This window comes from Ornithorhynchus anatinus, chromosome 8 (assembly GCF_004115215.2).
Source record: "Ornithorhynchus anatinus isolate Pmale09 chromosome 8, mOrnAna1.pri.v4, whole genome shotgun sequence".
NCBI lineage: Eukaryota > Metazoa > Chordata > Mammalia > Monotremata > Ornithorhynchidae > Ornithorhynchus > Ornithorhynchus anatinus.
In genome coordinates this window covers 69,900,355-69,917,268 of record NC_041735.1, presented here as the reverse complement: position 1 = coordinate 69,917,268, position 16,914 = coordinate 69,900,355, and the positions used below count along the sequence as shown (strand labels likewise).

The following is a 16,914-nucleotide window of genomic DNA, read 5'->3' as shown; positions in this document are numbered from 1 at the left end:
TGACCTTGGGCAAGTCACTTCACTTCTCTGTGCCTCAGTTACCTTATCTGTAAAATGGGGATTGAGATTGTTTCCATCCCTATTTCCTTGTTTCCACCCCAGCGCTTAGTACAGTGCCTGGTATACAGTAAGCTCTTAACAAATACCATGATATTATTATTATTACTAGACAGATGAGCTGGAGGCACCGTAAGTAGGTTAGTGTTAGAGCATTGGGGAGAGTAGAGTACATTTGAGTCGGTCCACACGATCCCTGTCCTAAAGGAGTTTACAGATGAGAGGCGACACAAGCTTTGTGATTTCAAACAGGCTTCCCACCCACAGTTCTTCTAAGACATTAGTCCAGACAGGAAAGAAATCAGGCAGAGGCGGGTAAAAATTTGACCCAGGGATTTTGAGCAGAATTTCTTTTAGGGGTTCGCGGTCACAGATGTCTTTCTGTGCCCCCTTAGGGGTATGGGAAGGGCCCGCTTGGCTTTAAAATTTCTTTGCCAAAGCCCCCGGTAGGGGAATTATCCATGTTCCCATTTCTAAAGCAGAGGAGAAATGTGTTCAGTGCTCTAACAATAGTTAGTCCTTGAATTCGAAGTGCATTTGGTCTGAAGAGTTCCCGATGCCAATGTGAGCGAATTTCCATCTCGAGAGAGAAAGCGGAAACGCCACAGGGAGAAGAGCCTCTCACGCGTCCCACGGGACTATAATATACAGTGAGTGACTCTCTGCTTCCCCGCGCCGGCCGAGATCCACGTTAACTGCGTTAACTCCGAGCAGACACATGTTTGGGGGGGAAGCATTTAGGTGTAGAATCGTACTTGTGTTTGCAGCGGGAGCCGTTTCCCCGTGAAGAGATTCTTGGCCTCTCTACCAAGAAGCTATAACAAGATTTGTTTCCTCAATATATCAATCAATGGGGTTTTCTCTTGATGGCCGTGTGCCTTGCACGTGTCTCCTCAGCAACGGACTCCCAGCGTTCGGCTAGGATGCTGCACTGTGTGAGGCTTTGTTTCACAGTGGCCTTAAAACATTTCCTCTGCCCTCCTTGGGTTGCGTTTCCCAGTTTCAGCACCCCATGTGGCAGCTGTTGGGGTGTCCTGCTGTCGCTCATTTTTCTCACTCGTTCTACGCCACGTAGCTGCGTTAAGGTGAGCGAAGAGCTGATACTAGGAGACAGGGTCCCAGGACTTAATTGGAAGTGATCTTATCTTGCCATCTGGCATTGAGTCTGGTCCCTAAATGGCACCTGTGAAACCTTTCAAGGAGCCAGATGAGATGCCAGCCGTAGAGTAGGACGGACACACTACAGCTCTGTAGACCTTTAGTTTGGTGAGGGACCCGATACCTCACCGCCGCCTCATCCTGTTTGACGACCTCCCCAAGGATGGGCTGGACTTCTTGATTCTGTTCCTTATCTGTCTGTCATTGCATCGTTAGTCAGTTTGCTGCCTCGGTAGCAGAATCCTGTCTCCGCTTTTAGCTTTGGGCAGGGATTCTCTCTATCTGTTGCCGACTTGTACATTCCAAGCGCTTAGTACAGTGCTCTGCACACAGTAAGCGCTCAATAAATACGATTGAATGAATGATTGCTGATAAGAGAAGCAGCATGGCGTAGTGGAAGGATCATGGGCTGGGGAGTCAGAGGTTGTGGGTTCTAATCCCGGCTCTGCCATTTGTCAGCTTTGGGCAAATCACGTCACTTGGCACTTCACTTTCATTCATTCAATAGTATTTATCGAGTGCTTACTATGTGCAGAGCACTGTACTAAGCGCTTGGAATGTACAAATTGGCAACAGATAGAGACAATCCCTGCCCAATGATGGGCTCACTTCTCTGTGCCTCAGTTACCTCATCTGTAAAATGGGGATTAAGACTGTGAGCCCTAGCTGGGACAGCCTGATAACCTTGTATCTCCCCCAGCGCTTAGAACAATGCTTGGCACGTAGTAAGTGCTTAACAAATACCATCATCATTGTTATATGGATTTTTGGTCATGTGTATCGCTTCCCAGATACAGGCTTCTACACACCTGCCAAGTGGTTCTCCTTATAAGGGTCCAGTCCCGCCACTGACCATTCCCCGTGGGAGGGTCCAGACCCTCTGCTGGGTTGTTCTCCAAGAGAGGGTCCCGTCCTCCCCGTGGGCTGTTCCCTGAGGGTGGGTCAAGAACCCCTGCTGTGCCGTCCCCAGTGGAAGGGTCCCGTCCCCCCTGTGCAGGGCCATTCTTTAGGGTAAGGTCCAGTCCCACCGACAGGGTTGTCCCCCGACTTCGCCTTTCAAGTTTTCAGTGGGGCCACCTCTTTGAGAATGTGGCCCGTGGTGGTGTTTGCCAGGCAGTGTGCATCAGTCATGTTGTTTTCTTCCAGGAGGTGACGGCAGACCCTGTGGGCCCCGGCCCTGTGGCAGAAGAGAGGAAGGAGAAGGTCCCCAGCCCCCACCTGAGCCACCTGGTGGTCCTGTCATCCGGGAGCTCGCTGTACGGCTTGGCAGAGAGGGTGGTCGCCACCGAGTCCCTGTGAGTCTGTCCCCGTGGCTTCTCTGGCCAGATAGACCCTCTCCCTCCCGGTGTCTCTGCGGGCAAGTGGCCTGAATCTCCTCACCCCTGTCCTGGGGTCTCCTGGGGTCCCCGCGGGCTAGCGTCTCGGGTCTTGTCACCCTTGTCCTGGGGCCTCCTTCTGCGATGAGGCCCTCGAACTCCCGCCGTGACTCAGTTTGAACCTTGTTGCCATGGCACCGGAGTACAGGCCTGAATCTCCCAGGGCTGAAGCAGCAAGGCCTAGTGGCAAGAGCACGGCCTTGGGAATCCCGTCTCTGCCACTTGTCTGCTGTGTGACCTTGGGCAAGTCCCTTGAGTTCTCTGTGCCTCATCCCTCATCCCTAATCCCTAAAACCTCATCTCTAAAACGGGAATGAAGCCTGTGAGCCGTATGTGGGACAACCTGATTACCTTGCACTTACCCCAGAGCTTAGAATAGTGCCGGGCACGTAGTAAGCACTTAACAAATACTGTGATAATTTCTGTGGAAATTATACCTCTCACTCCCTCCCACAATGGAGCCCCGCTTCGTACCGGGGCTGAGGGGAGCTGAGGGGCCGAGGCTCTCAGCTGCTGTCAGAGCTCCGTGAGTGTCTCTTGGCCCGGGCCTGCTCCCCGCCCTGCCCCACCCCACAGCTCTCTGAGTGAGGAGATTTGGGATTCAGTTGGACCATCGCAGGACCTGGTCCCCCTGGTCTCCTCTCCACCCTGGGCTCCCAGACCTCTGAGTGCCGGGGATAAATGCGGGACCGTCCCTCAGGGGTGGTGGCCAACGGAGAAGGTGTTCCTGCCCTGTCCTGCCATGGGGCTCCCCGGGATTCCCCTGCTGGAATCTCTAGGCTCTCACTGCAGGTCCGTGTCCCCGGGCTCTCCCCACAAGGGCTCCCTGAGGTTTCACTGTGACCCCCTCTCTCCCGGCAGGGTGTTTCTGGCCGAGCAGCTCGAGTTCCTTCAGCCCCACCTGGACGCAGTCATGCCGGCAGCCAAGAAACCCTTTCTCCAACAGTTCTACTCCCAGGTCAGAGGTTACCGCGGGATCCTCTCCCCATGGCACTCTCCCCCGCCGGGCATTCTCATTCATTCATTCATTCGGTTGTATTTATTGAGGGCTTACTACGTGCAGGGCACTGTACTAAGCACTTGGGAGGGTACAACAACAAACAGACACATTCCCTGCCCACGAGTTTCCCCCCACGCTGTCTCCCCCGTCGGCGATCGCTCTCCCCGGGTTCATTTCTGGAGGCTTGTGTTTCAGACCGTGTCCATGGCCAGCGAACTGCGCAAACCCATTTACTGGATCGTAGCCGGGAAGGCCATTGATTATGAACAGATGCTGGTCCTCATGGCCAACGTGAAGTGGGACGTCAGAGAAATCATGTCGCAGCACAACGTCTACGTAGATGCCTTACTGAAGGCGAGTGTCTCCGGCCCTGTCCTTGGTTGGCCGTGCCCTCCCCTACCTCCCAGTGCTAACCCTCACCCTTGACGCACACTGGCCACAGGCCACCTCACCTTGAGGGGAGCCTTCGCTCTCATTGGAGGAGGTGGAATAAAAACTGTAGCCATCATAATGTTTCGAGCGTGGCCGACCGAGAATTATGATCCTAATATCCTACATTTGTGTTCGGGTGTGAAGCAGAATGGGAAGCAGCGTGGCTCAGTGGCTAGAGCACGGGCCTGGGAGTCAGAAGGTCATGGGTTCCAATCCTGTGTCTGCCATTTGCTGTGTGACCTCGAGCAAGGCATTTCGCTTCCCTGTGCCTCAGTTACTTCATCTGTAAAATGGGGACTGAGACTGTGAGCCCCATGGGGGACAGGAACTGTGTCCAACCTGATTACCTTGTATCTTCCCCAGTGTTTAGAACAGTGCGTGGCACATAGTAAGCACTTAGTAATTACCATTAAAAAAACACCTTTGGGTGGCATTTAGAGGCCATTGTTTGGATAGTATCTTGGGCCAGTGTCGGGGTGGCATTTGGGGGTAGTGTTGGGTGGTGTTGGGGAGCGGCGTAGGTGGCATTTTGGGGCCGTGTGAGTGGCATTTGGGGGTAGTGTTGGGTGGTATTTGGGGCAATATTGAGTGGCATTTGGGGGTAGTGTTGGGTGGTATTTGGGGCAACTTTGAATGGCATTTGGGGGTAGTGTTGGGTGGGATTTGGGGACATTGTTGGAAGCATTTGGGGGCAGTGTTGGGTTGTCATTTGGGGCAGCATTGAGTGGCATTTGGGGGTGGTGTTGGGGCTGGCCCATAAGGGGCACTGTTGGTGGCATTTTGGAGCAGCGTTGCGTGGCATTTGGGGATAGCGTTGTGTGGTATTGCGGGGCAGTGTCGAGGTGGCATACGAGTAGTGTTGGAGTCGCGTTGGGTGAAGTACTGGGTGGCATTTTCCGGCAGTGTTGGATGGCATTTGGGGCAGTGTAGAATGGCACTTTGTCACAGCAGTGAATATTCCCAGCTTACTGTGGCCGTCGTAGGTTTGACTTGACTCCCGGGGACAGTTTGCCCTTTAGCGGATCCAATTAGTGGCTGCGGCATTGAACATCCAGAAGTAGGTTAGTGGATACAGCGGTGAACGTCCGGGCACGATCTGCCGGCCGTTAGCTGAGATCCGAGGAGACCTGGAGGACCGCAGAAGGCTGCTGCCTGGCCACCGTCCCAACCTGGGGCCGAGCCCTCCCGGTGACTCTAGAACCCCCCCGGAACACAAGCGAAAGCTGCCGTTCCCACCCCGGCCCTCGGTGCCCTCTGAAGAGAAGCAGGAACCGCAACGAGCAGAGAACAGCCCACCCTAACTCCAGCGTCCCCATGAACAGGACGGTGTAGTGGATAGAGCGGGAACCTGGGAGTCAGAAAGTCACGGGTTCTATTCCTGGCTCCCCCGCTTGTCTGCTGTGTGACCTTGGGCAAGTCACTTCGCTCCTCGGGGCCTCGGTGACCTCATCTATAAATGGGGATTGAGACTGCGAGTCATTCATTCATTCAGTAGTATTTATTGAGCGCTATGTGCAGAGCACTGTACTAAGCGCTTGGGATGAACAAGTCGGCAACAGATAGAGACGGTCCCTGCCGTTTGACGGGCTTACGGTCTGATCGGGGGAGACGGACGGACGAGAACGATGGCGATAGATAGAGTCGAGGGGAAGAACATCTCGTAAAAACAATGGCGACTAAATAGAATCGAGGCGATGTACAATTCATTAACAAAATAAATAGGGTAACGAAAATATATACAGTTGAGCGGACGAGTACGGTGTTGTGGGGATGGGAAGGGAGAGGTGGAGGAGCAGAGGGAAAAGGGGTCCCACATGGGCCGGGGATTTGTCCGGCCCGAATTGCTTGTATTCACCCCAGTGCTTAGAACAGTGCCTGGCACAGAGTAAGAGCTTAAATACCCCAGGGACTCCGTGATCTGGCACCGTTCATGTCTCGGTTAGAGGGACGGGGAAGGGAACCCGTTGTCAGAAGCTAATCCCGGCCCAGGATCTGAGGGCTGTCCAAAGGCCCCGGGCTCCGTGGCCTCTCCCTCTTTTCTCCGTAACGTCAAGGGCAGAACCCCCTTTCCCACAAATGCTCTTTCCTCCTTGCCTCGAGGGGCAGTAGGGGCAAGAGGCCAAGAATCCGGGGGGGGAAATATTTTTCTCCTCCCTTCCCCGGCCTGAAGATCCCTGTGAAAATGGCTTTGGGTCCATGTCGGGAACAGATTAAACTGCTATTTGCTTGGCTTCTGGGTTGTTTTAGCTCCAGTGTTTAGGAGGCAGACTTAATGGGCAACTCAAACCGGGAGATTTCACGCGCAGATGTTGTCAGGGAGGAGGAATTTGTTTAGCAGATTGCGATGTGGGAACGGGATCGTGGTGTCTCCCGCCCCACGGGTAAAGACTGGGAGCGTTGGAGACAGCTGGATGGTCTAGGCGTAAATTCTCCGTGAAGAGCACTGCGACTCCCGCTCCGAACATCTTACGTGTAGCGCAGGTTTTATCCATTGTTTGGAGAGGATTGTAAGGGCAATCCATCAATCGACTATTTACTGAGTGCTTACTCCGTGCAGAGCTCTCTACTAAATTCATTCATTCAGTCATATTTACTGAGCGCTTACTGTGTGCAGGGCTCTGGACTGAATTCATTCATTCAATCTGTTTACTGAGCGCTTACTGTGTGCAGAGCTCTGGACTAAATTCATTCAATAAGAAGCAGCGTGGCTTAGCGGAAAGAGCACGGGCTTGGGAGTCAGAGGTCGTGGGTTCTAATCTCAGCTCCGCCACTTGTCAGCTGTGTGCCTTTGGGTAAGTCACTTAACTTCTCTGTGCCTAAGTTACCTCATCTGTAAAACGGGAATGAAGACTGGGAGCCCCACGTGGGACAACCTGATCACCTTGTATCTGCCCCAGCGCTTAGAACAGTGCTTGGTACATAGTAAGCGCTCAACAAATACCATCATCATCATCATTCATTCATTCAATCATATTTACTGAGCGCTTACTCTGTGCAGAGTGCACTGTACTGAGTTCTTGGGAAAATACAGTAGAACAATAAATAGACACTTTACCTGCCCCCAACGAGCTTACACTTAGGAAGGTACCATACAGCGGAGTTGGTAAACTCGATTCCAACCCGCAGCGAACTTACAGTCTACAAGGGGAGACCGACGTTAAAATAGATTACAGCTAGGGGAAGTAGCCGAGTAGAAGGATAATAATAATAATGTTGGTATTTGTTAAGCGCTTACTATGTGCATAGCGATGTTCTAAGCGGTGGGGTAGATACAGGGTAATCAGGTTGTCCCACGTGAGGCTCACAGTTAATCCCCATTTTACAGATGAGGTAACTGAGGCACAGAGAAGTGAAGTGACTTGCCCACAGTCACCCAGCTGACAAGTGGCAGAGCCGGAATGCGAACCCATGACCTCTGACTCCGAAGCCCAGGCTCTTTCCACTGAGCCCCGGGACATAAGTGCTGAGGGGCTGGGATGAGTTTCAAAGTACTTAAGGGGTACAAAGCCAAGCGCAGAGGTAAAGCGGAGGAGTGGGCGGGAAGGGGGACAGAAGGTCTTAGAAGCAGCGTGGCCTAGTGGGTAGAGCACGGGCCCGGGAGTCGGAGGACCTGGGTTCTAATCTCAGCTCCCCCGCATTCCTGCTGTGTGACGACCTTGGACACCTAACTTCTCTGTGCCTCAGTTCCCTCATCTGCAAAGTGGGGATTCAATGCCTGTTCTCCCTTCTCTGTAGAGTGTGAGCCCCGTGTGGGCCTCGATGGTCTTGTATCTATCCCAGTGCTTAGTACAGTGCTTGGCCCGTAGTAAACGCTTAACAAATTACCACAAGTATTATTATATTTATTATTAGTAGTATACGTCAGGGAAGGCCTCTTGTAGGTGACGTAGTTTTAGGAGGGTTCCGAATGCAGGGAGAGCGATGGACTCTCGAATGGAATGTGGTTCTGTCGCGAGAGGATGTCCTGTGACGAGTCGGATCATTTTTAGTAAGAGGTCCAAATGGCCCCGGTGGAAGGAGAGACCAAACAACCGGACGCCAGATAGGTTCCTCTGCCCGTCGAGGATGTGTGAACGCTTGGTTTTCGCGATGCCATCTGGGCAGGACTTGGCGTGCCGCGAGGGGGAGGTTTCCAGCAGCAGAGGGACTGACTGAGCCGCTCGGCCCCGGGTGGGGCCGACGCTGGAACAGATGAAAGACGTGGCAAGAATCCCTGCGTGGGGTCCCCTCAGCCGGCAGAAACCCCAGGCACCCGCGCCGCCTTCCACACGCAATTAGGAGCAATTAGGCGTGGGAAAATTAATCAGGCTCTCAAATTGTGATTTATGCCCCAGCGAGAAGGGGGCGATGATGACAAATTAATTTAATTACAGCAGCGAGCGCGGGCCGGCAGGAAAGCCGGCAGACGGGTGAGTTTTTTCCGGTCGATGCGCTGCTGGCTAGTGGCCCCGTGAGTCACGGACCGGGTCCTGCCGCTCACCCGGGTTGCCACCATTCGGTCCCCGAGGCGATGCACCGCTCGGTCCGCCCGCCCGGAATTCTGGGAATGACCCTGGACCCTGGGGAGGGACCCGTGGCCGTGAGCGGCCTCGGCTACGGTCCCGGACCGTGTCGAGGCCGGGTGGGCTGGAGATTCTGGCCACTTGCTCCCGGGGTTCAGGCGGGGCTGAACCGCTCCCCTCCACCGCCTCCCCCCCGCCGAGCCCTCTCAGACCAATCAGGAGCTGAGATTGAGGATCTTGGGATCCCCCAGGAGTCCCCTCACCCATCCCCGGGCCGGTGAAAAAAGGGAAAACCATTTTTCAGTTTTGACGGAGTGTAGCTCCTAGAGATGAAAATCATCAGCCTTGGACTCCATCGAAATCCTTTTCCCCAATCCCCTACCCGCTTCAGAATTACAGCAGGGGAGGAGCTGCGGGGCGGCATCTGGTTCATCTCCCGGACCAGAAAGTCCAGTGGTCAGCACTTCTTCTCATATACGGGTTCGAATCCCCGCTCTGCCACTTGCCAGCTGTGTGACTGTGGGCAAGTCACTTCACTTCTCTGTGCCTCAGTCATCTCATCGGTAAAATGGGGATTAACTGTGAGCCTCACGTGGGACGACCTGATGACCCTGAATCTACCCCAGCGCTTACAACAGTGCTCTGCACATAGTGAGCACTTAACAAATACCAACATTATATGGGCAACCCGGACATTCCCCTGGCACAACCTGGCTTCGTCTTGGGGCCTGGCACCACCCCGGGCTGCTGCAGTGCCACCCCCAGCCAGTGGCATCTTCTGGACGACAGGGGGTCCGGGACTGGGTGCGGATGGCCCTGGGCTGGCCCCGGAAGGCAACTGGGACCTCCAAAGAATGAGGGGGCAGTAGCCGGCGCTCGGGTACCCCACTGTCCAGGCTGGGCCTGGAGCACAGGCAGAAACTGGCTGTGGTCCTTCTGCCCCAGTTCAGGGGGCCTGACACACTCCCAGCAGAGGCCACTGGCAACCAGTCTGCTGGATGCAGGAAGCCAGGAAGGGGCCAACAGGAATCGTTCTCTCGCTTCCCCCGAGGATGGTGCAGTGCCAGCTCATGCCCACATGTCAAGGGAAACCACGCAGCAGCCTTCACACAGCCCAGGAAGTGCCTGGGATGGTCTCAGTCCCTCTGATATAAAGGGGTGGGTTCTGAGAGCAGAGCCTCCTGAGAGATGGGTGCCGCCATCGGTCTCGAGACTCCCTGCTTCAGCGGCAACCCACGCCCCCTCCCTCCAGACTGCCAGAGAAGCAGACTTAGAGACTCCAGACTTAGAGAAGCAGCGTGGCTCAGTGGAAAGAGCATGGGCTTTGGAGTCAGGGCTCATGAGTTCGAATCCCAGCTCTGCCACTTGTCGGCTGTGTGACTGTGGGCAAGTCACTTAACTTCTCTGTGCCTCAGTTCCCTCATCTGTAAAATGGGGATTAAGACTGTGAGCCCCACGTGGGACAACCCGATTCCCCTATGTCTACCCCCGCGCTTAGAACGGTGCTCGGCACATAGTAAGCGCTTAACAAATACCAACATTATTACATTATTACTGCCACCCATCAACCCATCCATCCGACGGTCAGTGAGCGTGCCGACTGCTATGCTGGGCACCGACTTAGCAGCGTGCTCTTCTGGGCACCTACTGAGTGCAGAGCTCAGTAAAGAGCACTTCTTCGTAGTATTGGTTTAGCGTTTACTATGTGTCGAGCGCTGGGGTAGGTACGGGTCAATCAGGTGGAATGTAGTCCCTGTCCCACATGGGGCTCATGGTCTGAGGAGGAAGGAGAACAGATAGTGAATCCCCATTTTGTGGTGGAGGAAACTGAGTCACAGAGAAGGTAAGTGCCTTGCCCAGTGTCACATAGTAGGCAAGTGATAGAGCTGGGATTAGAACTCAGGTCCTCTGGCTCCCGAGCCCACGCTTTATCCACTAGGCTGCGGTGCTTCCCGTGATCGTGGTATTTAAGTGCTCACCGTGAATCCAGCACTGTATTAAGCGCTAGGGTGAATACCGACAATCAGATCAGATAGGCCCCGGCCCACATGGGGCTCACAGTCTAGATAGGATGAAGAGCAGGTATTTCATCCCCGTTTTAGAAATGAGGAGACCGACACACCGAGAGGTTAAGTGTTTTCCCGAGGTCACACAGCGGGAAGCGGAGGAGCTGGGATTAGAAGCCAGATCCCCGGACTCTCGGGCCCACGCCCTTTCCACTGGACTAGTCTGCTTCACTTGGGAGAGTGAAATAGTAGACGTGATCCTGTCCCTCGAGGAGGTGACCATTTAGCAGGGGAGGCAGACACTGAAATAAATTGCAGGTAGTAGGAAGCAATGGCACATATAAGGTATGTTTATAAGCGCCGCGAGGGAGTCGTGAGTATTAAAACGTTTGAATGGCATAGAAACACTGAAGTGGCAGTTGTGGGGAAATAGGGTGAGGAAATGAGAGATTCATGAGGGAGATGTGGTTTCCAAAGGACTTGGAAGACGGAGAGAGTCACGATCTTTGGTGTGCGAACAGCCGGGGGGAGTTCAGACCGAAGAGAGTGTGAGCAGGAGTCCAGTGACGTGAGCGGGAGACGTGAGAATGTGCAGCAGTGTGCAGGTTGGTGTTAGGAAAGTCAAGTGTGCAGGCTGGGTTGTAGTGGGAGAGGACTGAGGTAAGGTAGGAGAGCTGATCGAGTGCCTTAAAGCTGATGGTGAGGGGTTTCCGTTTGATGCCAAGGTAATGGGCAAGCAATACAGGTTTTTCCCACATGGGGCTCACAGTCTTCATCCCCATTTTACAGATGATGAAACTGAGGCCCGGAGAAGTGAAGTGACATCCCCAAAGTCACACAGCAGACGAGCGGTAGAGCTGGGACTAGAACCCAGGTCCGACTGACTCCCGGGCCCGGGCTTGTATCCGCCAGATCGCGCTGTCGCGTGGACGCCATCCCCCCGGGGGAAGCGGCTCCGGGTCGGGTCCCTCGGCGGGGCCCCGGGGCCGATGAGGCGCCAGGTGTTGGCGGAGCTGGGCCTCGGAGTCGTCGCTGCTCCACCTCGGCGCCACTCCTCTGGGCCTCCTGGAAACGGACGGCGCCCGGTGGGGTCTCTGACCTGATTCCACGCTTTTTGGGTCCCCTCAGGAGTTCGAGCAGTTCAACAGGAGACTGAACGAGGTGTCCAAAAGAGTCCGGATCCCTCTGCCGGTGTTGAACATCCTGTGGGAGCACTGCATCCGGCTGGCCAACCGAACGATCGTGGAGGGGTGAGTGTCAGGGTGGCCGGGCCGAGGCGACGTTCTGCACGCAGGAGGCGCCCAGTGCAGTGCCCTGCAAACAGTAGACATCCAGGGCCGCTCCCTGCACCCCGCCACTGCCCAGTACAGTGCTTTGCCACTCAGTAGGTGCCCGGTACAGTGTTCTGCGTGCAGTAGGTGCCTAGTACAGTGGTCTGCATATAGTAGGCATATGATTCAGCTACCTCTACCTCACAGGTGCTCAGTACTGCGATCCGCACTCACTACGGCTCCTTGCCCACAACAGACACCCAGAAGAGTGTTCTGTACACATGGGGTACCTGGCCCAGAGTTCTGTATTCCACCACAGGTGCCGATAATGACAAACATAATAGTCGTCTTTGTTAAGCACATATTATCTGCCAAGCGCTGTACTAAGCACTGTGGTAGATATGAGATTATCAGGTCGGGGACATCCCCAATCCCACGTGGGGCTCACGGTCTAAAGGGAAGTGTGAACGGGTGACCTATCCTCATTTTATAATAATAATTGTGGTATTTGCTAAGCGCTGACTGTGTGCCGAGCACTGTACTAAACGCTGAGATAGTTATAAGATAATCAGGTCCCACATGGGGCTCACAGTAAGAGGGAGCCCAGGTGTTGAATCCCCATGTTGCAGATGAAGTAGTTGAGGCCTAGAGAAATGAAGTGACTTGCCCAATGTTCATTCCTTCACTCACTGAGCGCTTACTATGTGCAGAGCACTGTACTAAGCGCGTGGAATGTACAATTCGACAACAGATAGAGATCGTCCCTGCCCAGTGACGGGCTCACGGTCACAGCAGACAAGGGGTAGCGCTGGGATTTGGACCCATACCCTTTCCATTAGGCCACACTACCGCCAGTCCGGCCCTCTGCCCACCGGAGGCGCCCAGTGCAGCTCCCTGGCTCGGTACAGCTCTCTGGCGCCCAGTACGGTGTTGCCTCCTGCCCCCGGTAGACGCTCAGCGTCGGCCGCCGCCACCGCCGGTGGCTTTCTGCTTCCCTTCCCCAGTTACGCCAACGTGAAGAAATGCAGCAATGAGGGGAGGGCCCTGATGCAGCTGGACTTCCAGCAGTTCTTAACGAAGCTGGAGAAGCTGACCGACATCCGGCCCATCCCGGACAAGGAGTTCGTGGAGACCTACATCAAGGCCTACTACTTGACCGAAAACGACATGGAGCGCTGGATCAAGGAGCACAGGGTGGGCGCTGGGCCAAGCCTGCACGTTCCCTCTCCTCCCTCCCCACTGCTTCTTGTGTCGCCGCGTGGCCAAGCGAGCGCGTGTGTGCACGGGTGTGAGTCTCTCCTCCCTTCCCGCTCCTCTCTCCTCCCGCTGCTCTGTCCACCGCCCGGTCCCGTGTTGCGCTGCCAGAGGAGGTGCCTGGGGGCTGGCGTCGAGGCCGCCCGCCGAAGCCGGGCTGACGTGAGCATCGGGGCTGCTTTGTCCCGCGTTGGGAGCAAGGAATCGTCTTTGGCCTGGTGGCTGTGGGGGCGAGGAGCCGGAGGCCGCCGGGCGGACTGGCTTTCTCCCGCATGGATGGAAAGAGCAAAATCCAGCCGTTCAGCGTGGTAGAGAAACTCTTCTCCTCCACACCCCCACCCACCATGGCCGTTCCCTTCCCCGCACCCCCACCCGTCATGAGGCCGGTGTTTCAGGGCCGAGCCCCCCCAGGGCCCGACCCCTTCCTCCACCCGTCGGGGGGCCGGTGTTTCAGGGCTGAAACCCCGCACCCACAGCCCGTCCTCTCTCCCAACCCCCACCATGGCGGGGGAGCCAGTGTTTCAGGACCAAGCCGCACCCCCCCCCCCCCCCCGGCCGGTCCCCCCAAGAAGAGCAGGCCACGGATGCTGAAGCCGAGCATTTCTGGCACGTGCGTCGGCCTTGGGCTGCCACCGTTTTCTTGTGGGCACCGAGGTGACCCGCCGTAGCCCATTCTGCCCCGCCCCTCTGAAGGGGGAGAGACAGGAAAGCGAGCCCCTGGTCTTCAGGGGTCAAGTCTTGGGCTGGGCTAGATGGGTGGCCAGAGTTGGTCATTACTGGGGTCAGGGAAGAACTCCGGAACGGTCACTTCCCAATGCGAGAGAGCTCAGATTCACCTCCCGCCCTTGGCGAGAAAAATGATTCTGTCTTCTCAGAAAATTGGTATCCCTGGAATAAATTCAATCCCATGTGTCCGTCAAAATGATTAAAGATCTTGCTGGTTCCTGCTGGCCTCCGCGTCCTCCCCTCCGTGTTTTCTCTATTCATCTTTTCTCCTTTGGCTTACTGTTTTCTTCTGTCTCCTCCCCTCATTTCCTCCCCTCCCCCCTTCCTTCCTTCCTTTTCACCCTCCCCCATCTCCTTTTTCTCTCCTCTTCCCTCTCCTTCATTCCCGTTGTCTCCAGCCCTCTTTCTCCTTCACACTTTCCCTTTCTCTCCCTCTTGCTTCCTTTCTACCTCTTCCTCACCTTCCCTCCTAATAATAATAATAATAATGATATTTGTTAAGGGCTTACTATGTGCCAAGCACTGTTCTAAGCACTGGGGTAGATGCAAGGTAATCAGGTTGTCCCACATGGGGCTCACAGTCGTAATCCCATTTTACAGATGAGGTAACGGAGGCACAGAGAAGTTGTGACTTGCCTAAAGTCACCTAGCTGACAAGTGGCAGAGTGGGGATTAGAACCAGCCACCTCTGACTCCCAAGCCCGGGCTCTTTCCACTAACCCGTGCTGCCCCTCGTGGGCTTGTGGGCTCCAGGACTAGCTGGCCCAGAAAAGACATTTATCCAGTCCAAAAGCCTCAACTCCCCCATTCTTCCACATGACTTGTTCAGACCGGTAGCCCCTGCTCCCAGTGTTACGACTTCCCCGATGACCTTGTGTTCCTCTTGGCCTCCTGGATCCCAGATCCCGGGGCAGGCCGGAGGTCTGACGGACCGAGTGTCGAATATCGGGATGTGTTTTTGCAAGTGTGAGATGGCCCCTCGGCAAGGTCCCCTAGCTGTCTCTCTGTCTGCCTGCCTGTCGGTCTGTGGAGATGGCTCTGCCGTTAGTGTCCGTGACCCCACCTTAAGCCCCGATCCCACAACGTGTCCCCCTGGGTCGTTGTCCGAGCTCCGGCGACCAGCTTTCTGGCACCGATACCTAGACACCCCCCCGCCTTCTGGCTGGGTCACTTGCGTGGGCTTGTGGCCGCTCACGTCCCCAGGGGCTGAGCTTCCGAGCCTGCTCTTGCTGCTTCCCTTAAGCTGGGTCACCCAACCGCCGCACACCTCCCCTCTCTCCACCCTGTCCCCCCTCGAGCGTCGGGGGCCCCGCCCCATCAGTCCTCCCATGGGGCTGGGATGTGGTGAGGCGGCGGGGGAGCTGTGGGCTGGCGGCGGAGCTGGGCCGAACGCCCACGGGGCGGACACAGTTCTGCAATAGCACAATCCTGCCATGAAGACCGTGTGCCCTCCGGAAGCCACCCTGCGAGCAGGCTCAGCCAGTCACTTTGGCCCCCTCCCTTCAGCCTGCTCACTTCTGTGTCTCCCTCCTTCCTCTCATCCCCTTGGACCGTTCCCTTTCTCTCCTACCCCTTTCTCGTGCCTCTCTTCTCTCTCTCTCTGCTGCTGACCTTGCTCTCTACCCCTTTCTCCTTCCCTCCTTCTCATTCTCCCCGTGCTCCTCGTCTCCTCTCTTCCAGTCTCTCCTCAGTTCACCCTCCTCCCATTTCCTTCTTCCTCTGACCCCCACTCACACTCCCCTCTGTGCCTGCTGCCCTTGGTCCACCCCCCACCCGTCATCCTGCCTCCACAGGTGACCGTGCCCCTGGCTGCAACCCCTGTTTTGGGGTCGGGGCCTCTTGGTCCATTTCTGGCCCCGGTGTGAGGGTTCCCCAGTCCTCCTCTCTGGGAATGAAGCAGTTGGCCCTTCTGCCCTTCACAGTCCCAGACCTGGGTCTGTACCTATCCGACGGCACCCCCGGCTCACAGAGTGGCCACCTCCGCCTTCCCACATCCACACCAGAAAGCTGCCCGGCCGGAGCGGCTGCCCGATCAGAGTGGCACGACTAGATTGGTGCCAGGCCTTTTTGCCCTAATCCCATGTCTTCTCAGAGCAGCACGACCAGAACGCCTCCTGTCCTGTTTGCTCTCAACCCATGTCTTCTCTCCCCTCCCCTTCCCGCCAGGAGTACTCCACCAAGCAGCTGACCAACCTGGTGAACGTCTGCCTGGGTTCCCACATCAACAAGAAAGCCAGACAGAAACTCCTCACGGCCATCGACGACGTAGACAGACCGAAAAGATAATCCCCACCCCGGGCCTCCGTCCAGCCCCCTCCGGCCCACCGAGCCCGCAGTCCCGCCCGCAGCATCGCCTGTCCGCCCTCTTCTGTGGGGCCACGGCAGGCGCTGGGCGGAGCGGGGCCGCACGGGTCGAGATCCTCTGTCGCCTTCTCCTCCTTCCGGTCCCCCCGTCCTGTCCTATCCTGATGCGGTCTTCCCGTTTTGATGTTCTGTTGTTTTGTGGTTCGAAGTTGTATATTTTGGACAAGAGTATACTGTAAGTACAAAATTAAGAGGCGGCCAGCTCAGTTGCTGTGTAACGGAGCAGCTCCCGGGAGAAAGCTGGGACGGAAAGGTTGGCTGAGCTTTCCTCGCCCCACCCCTTTCAACCCCCTCCGCCGGGAGCCGGCCCTCTGGGGTGGGCGGGACCCAAGAGGGCGGATAGAGGTCCGGTGGTTTGCGAGCGGGAGCTCTGCACGGGGTCCGGGCTGCACGTCGGCACAGATGGGCGAAACCCAAACTTTGTCCCGGGTTGTGTTTTCGAATGCTAAATTTAATTTCCGGATTCATCGCGTCATTTCAAAGTGAGAACTGACAAATTATGAGGCGGGAATAAATGCGGTCCACTGAAACACCTGCCTCACGGCCGTCTTGTTTCGACTTCACGGTCCGGGGTGACGGGACACTGATGCCACCCCCTTTCAGTTCATTCAGGCGTATTTATTGAGCGCTTACTGTGTGCAAAGCACTATACCCAGTGCTTGGGAGCGTGCAGAATAACGATTAACAGACCGATTTCCTGTCCACAGCGAGCTTACAGTCTAAAGGGGGAGACAGACATGAATATAAATAAATAAATGACAGATATAT

The 16,914-nt window shown here is 55.7% G+C and overlaps 1 protein-coding gene across 2 annotated transcripts in view; it reads left to right on the top strand.

Annotated features, from left to right (window-relative positions):
• The window catches only part of VPS50 (VPS50 subunit of EARP/GARPII complex), a 93,397-nt gene extending 76,721 nt beyond the window's left edge, over positions 1-16,676 (top strand). For both annotated transcript variants that reach the window (XM_029070416.2, XM_029070414.2), the window contains 6 exons: positions 2,362-2,510; positions 3,453-3,549; positions 3,787-3,945; positions 11,660-11,781; positions 12,807-12,996; positions 15,949-16,676. In XM_029070416.2, coding sequence (XP_028926249.1) covers positions 2,362-2,510; positions 3,453-3,549; positions 3,787-3,945; positions 11,660-11,781; positions 12,807-12,996; positions 15,949-16,068 — 837 coding nt within the window. In that variant the 3' untranslated portion in view covers positions 16,069-16,676. The remainder of the gene's footprint in view (positions 1-2,361; positions 2,511-3,452; positions 3,550-3,786; positions 3,946-11,659; positions 11,782-12,806; positions 12,997-15,948) is intronic.
• The last annotated feature ends 238 nt before the right edge of the window (positions 16,677-16,914 follow it).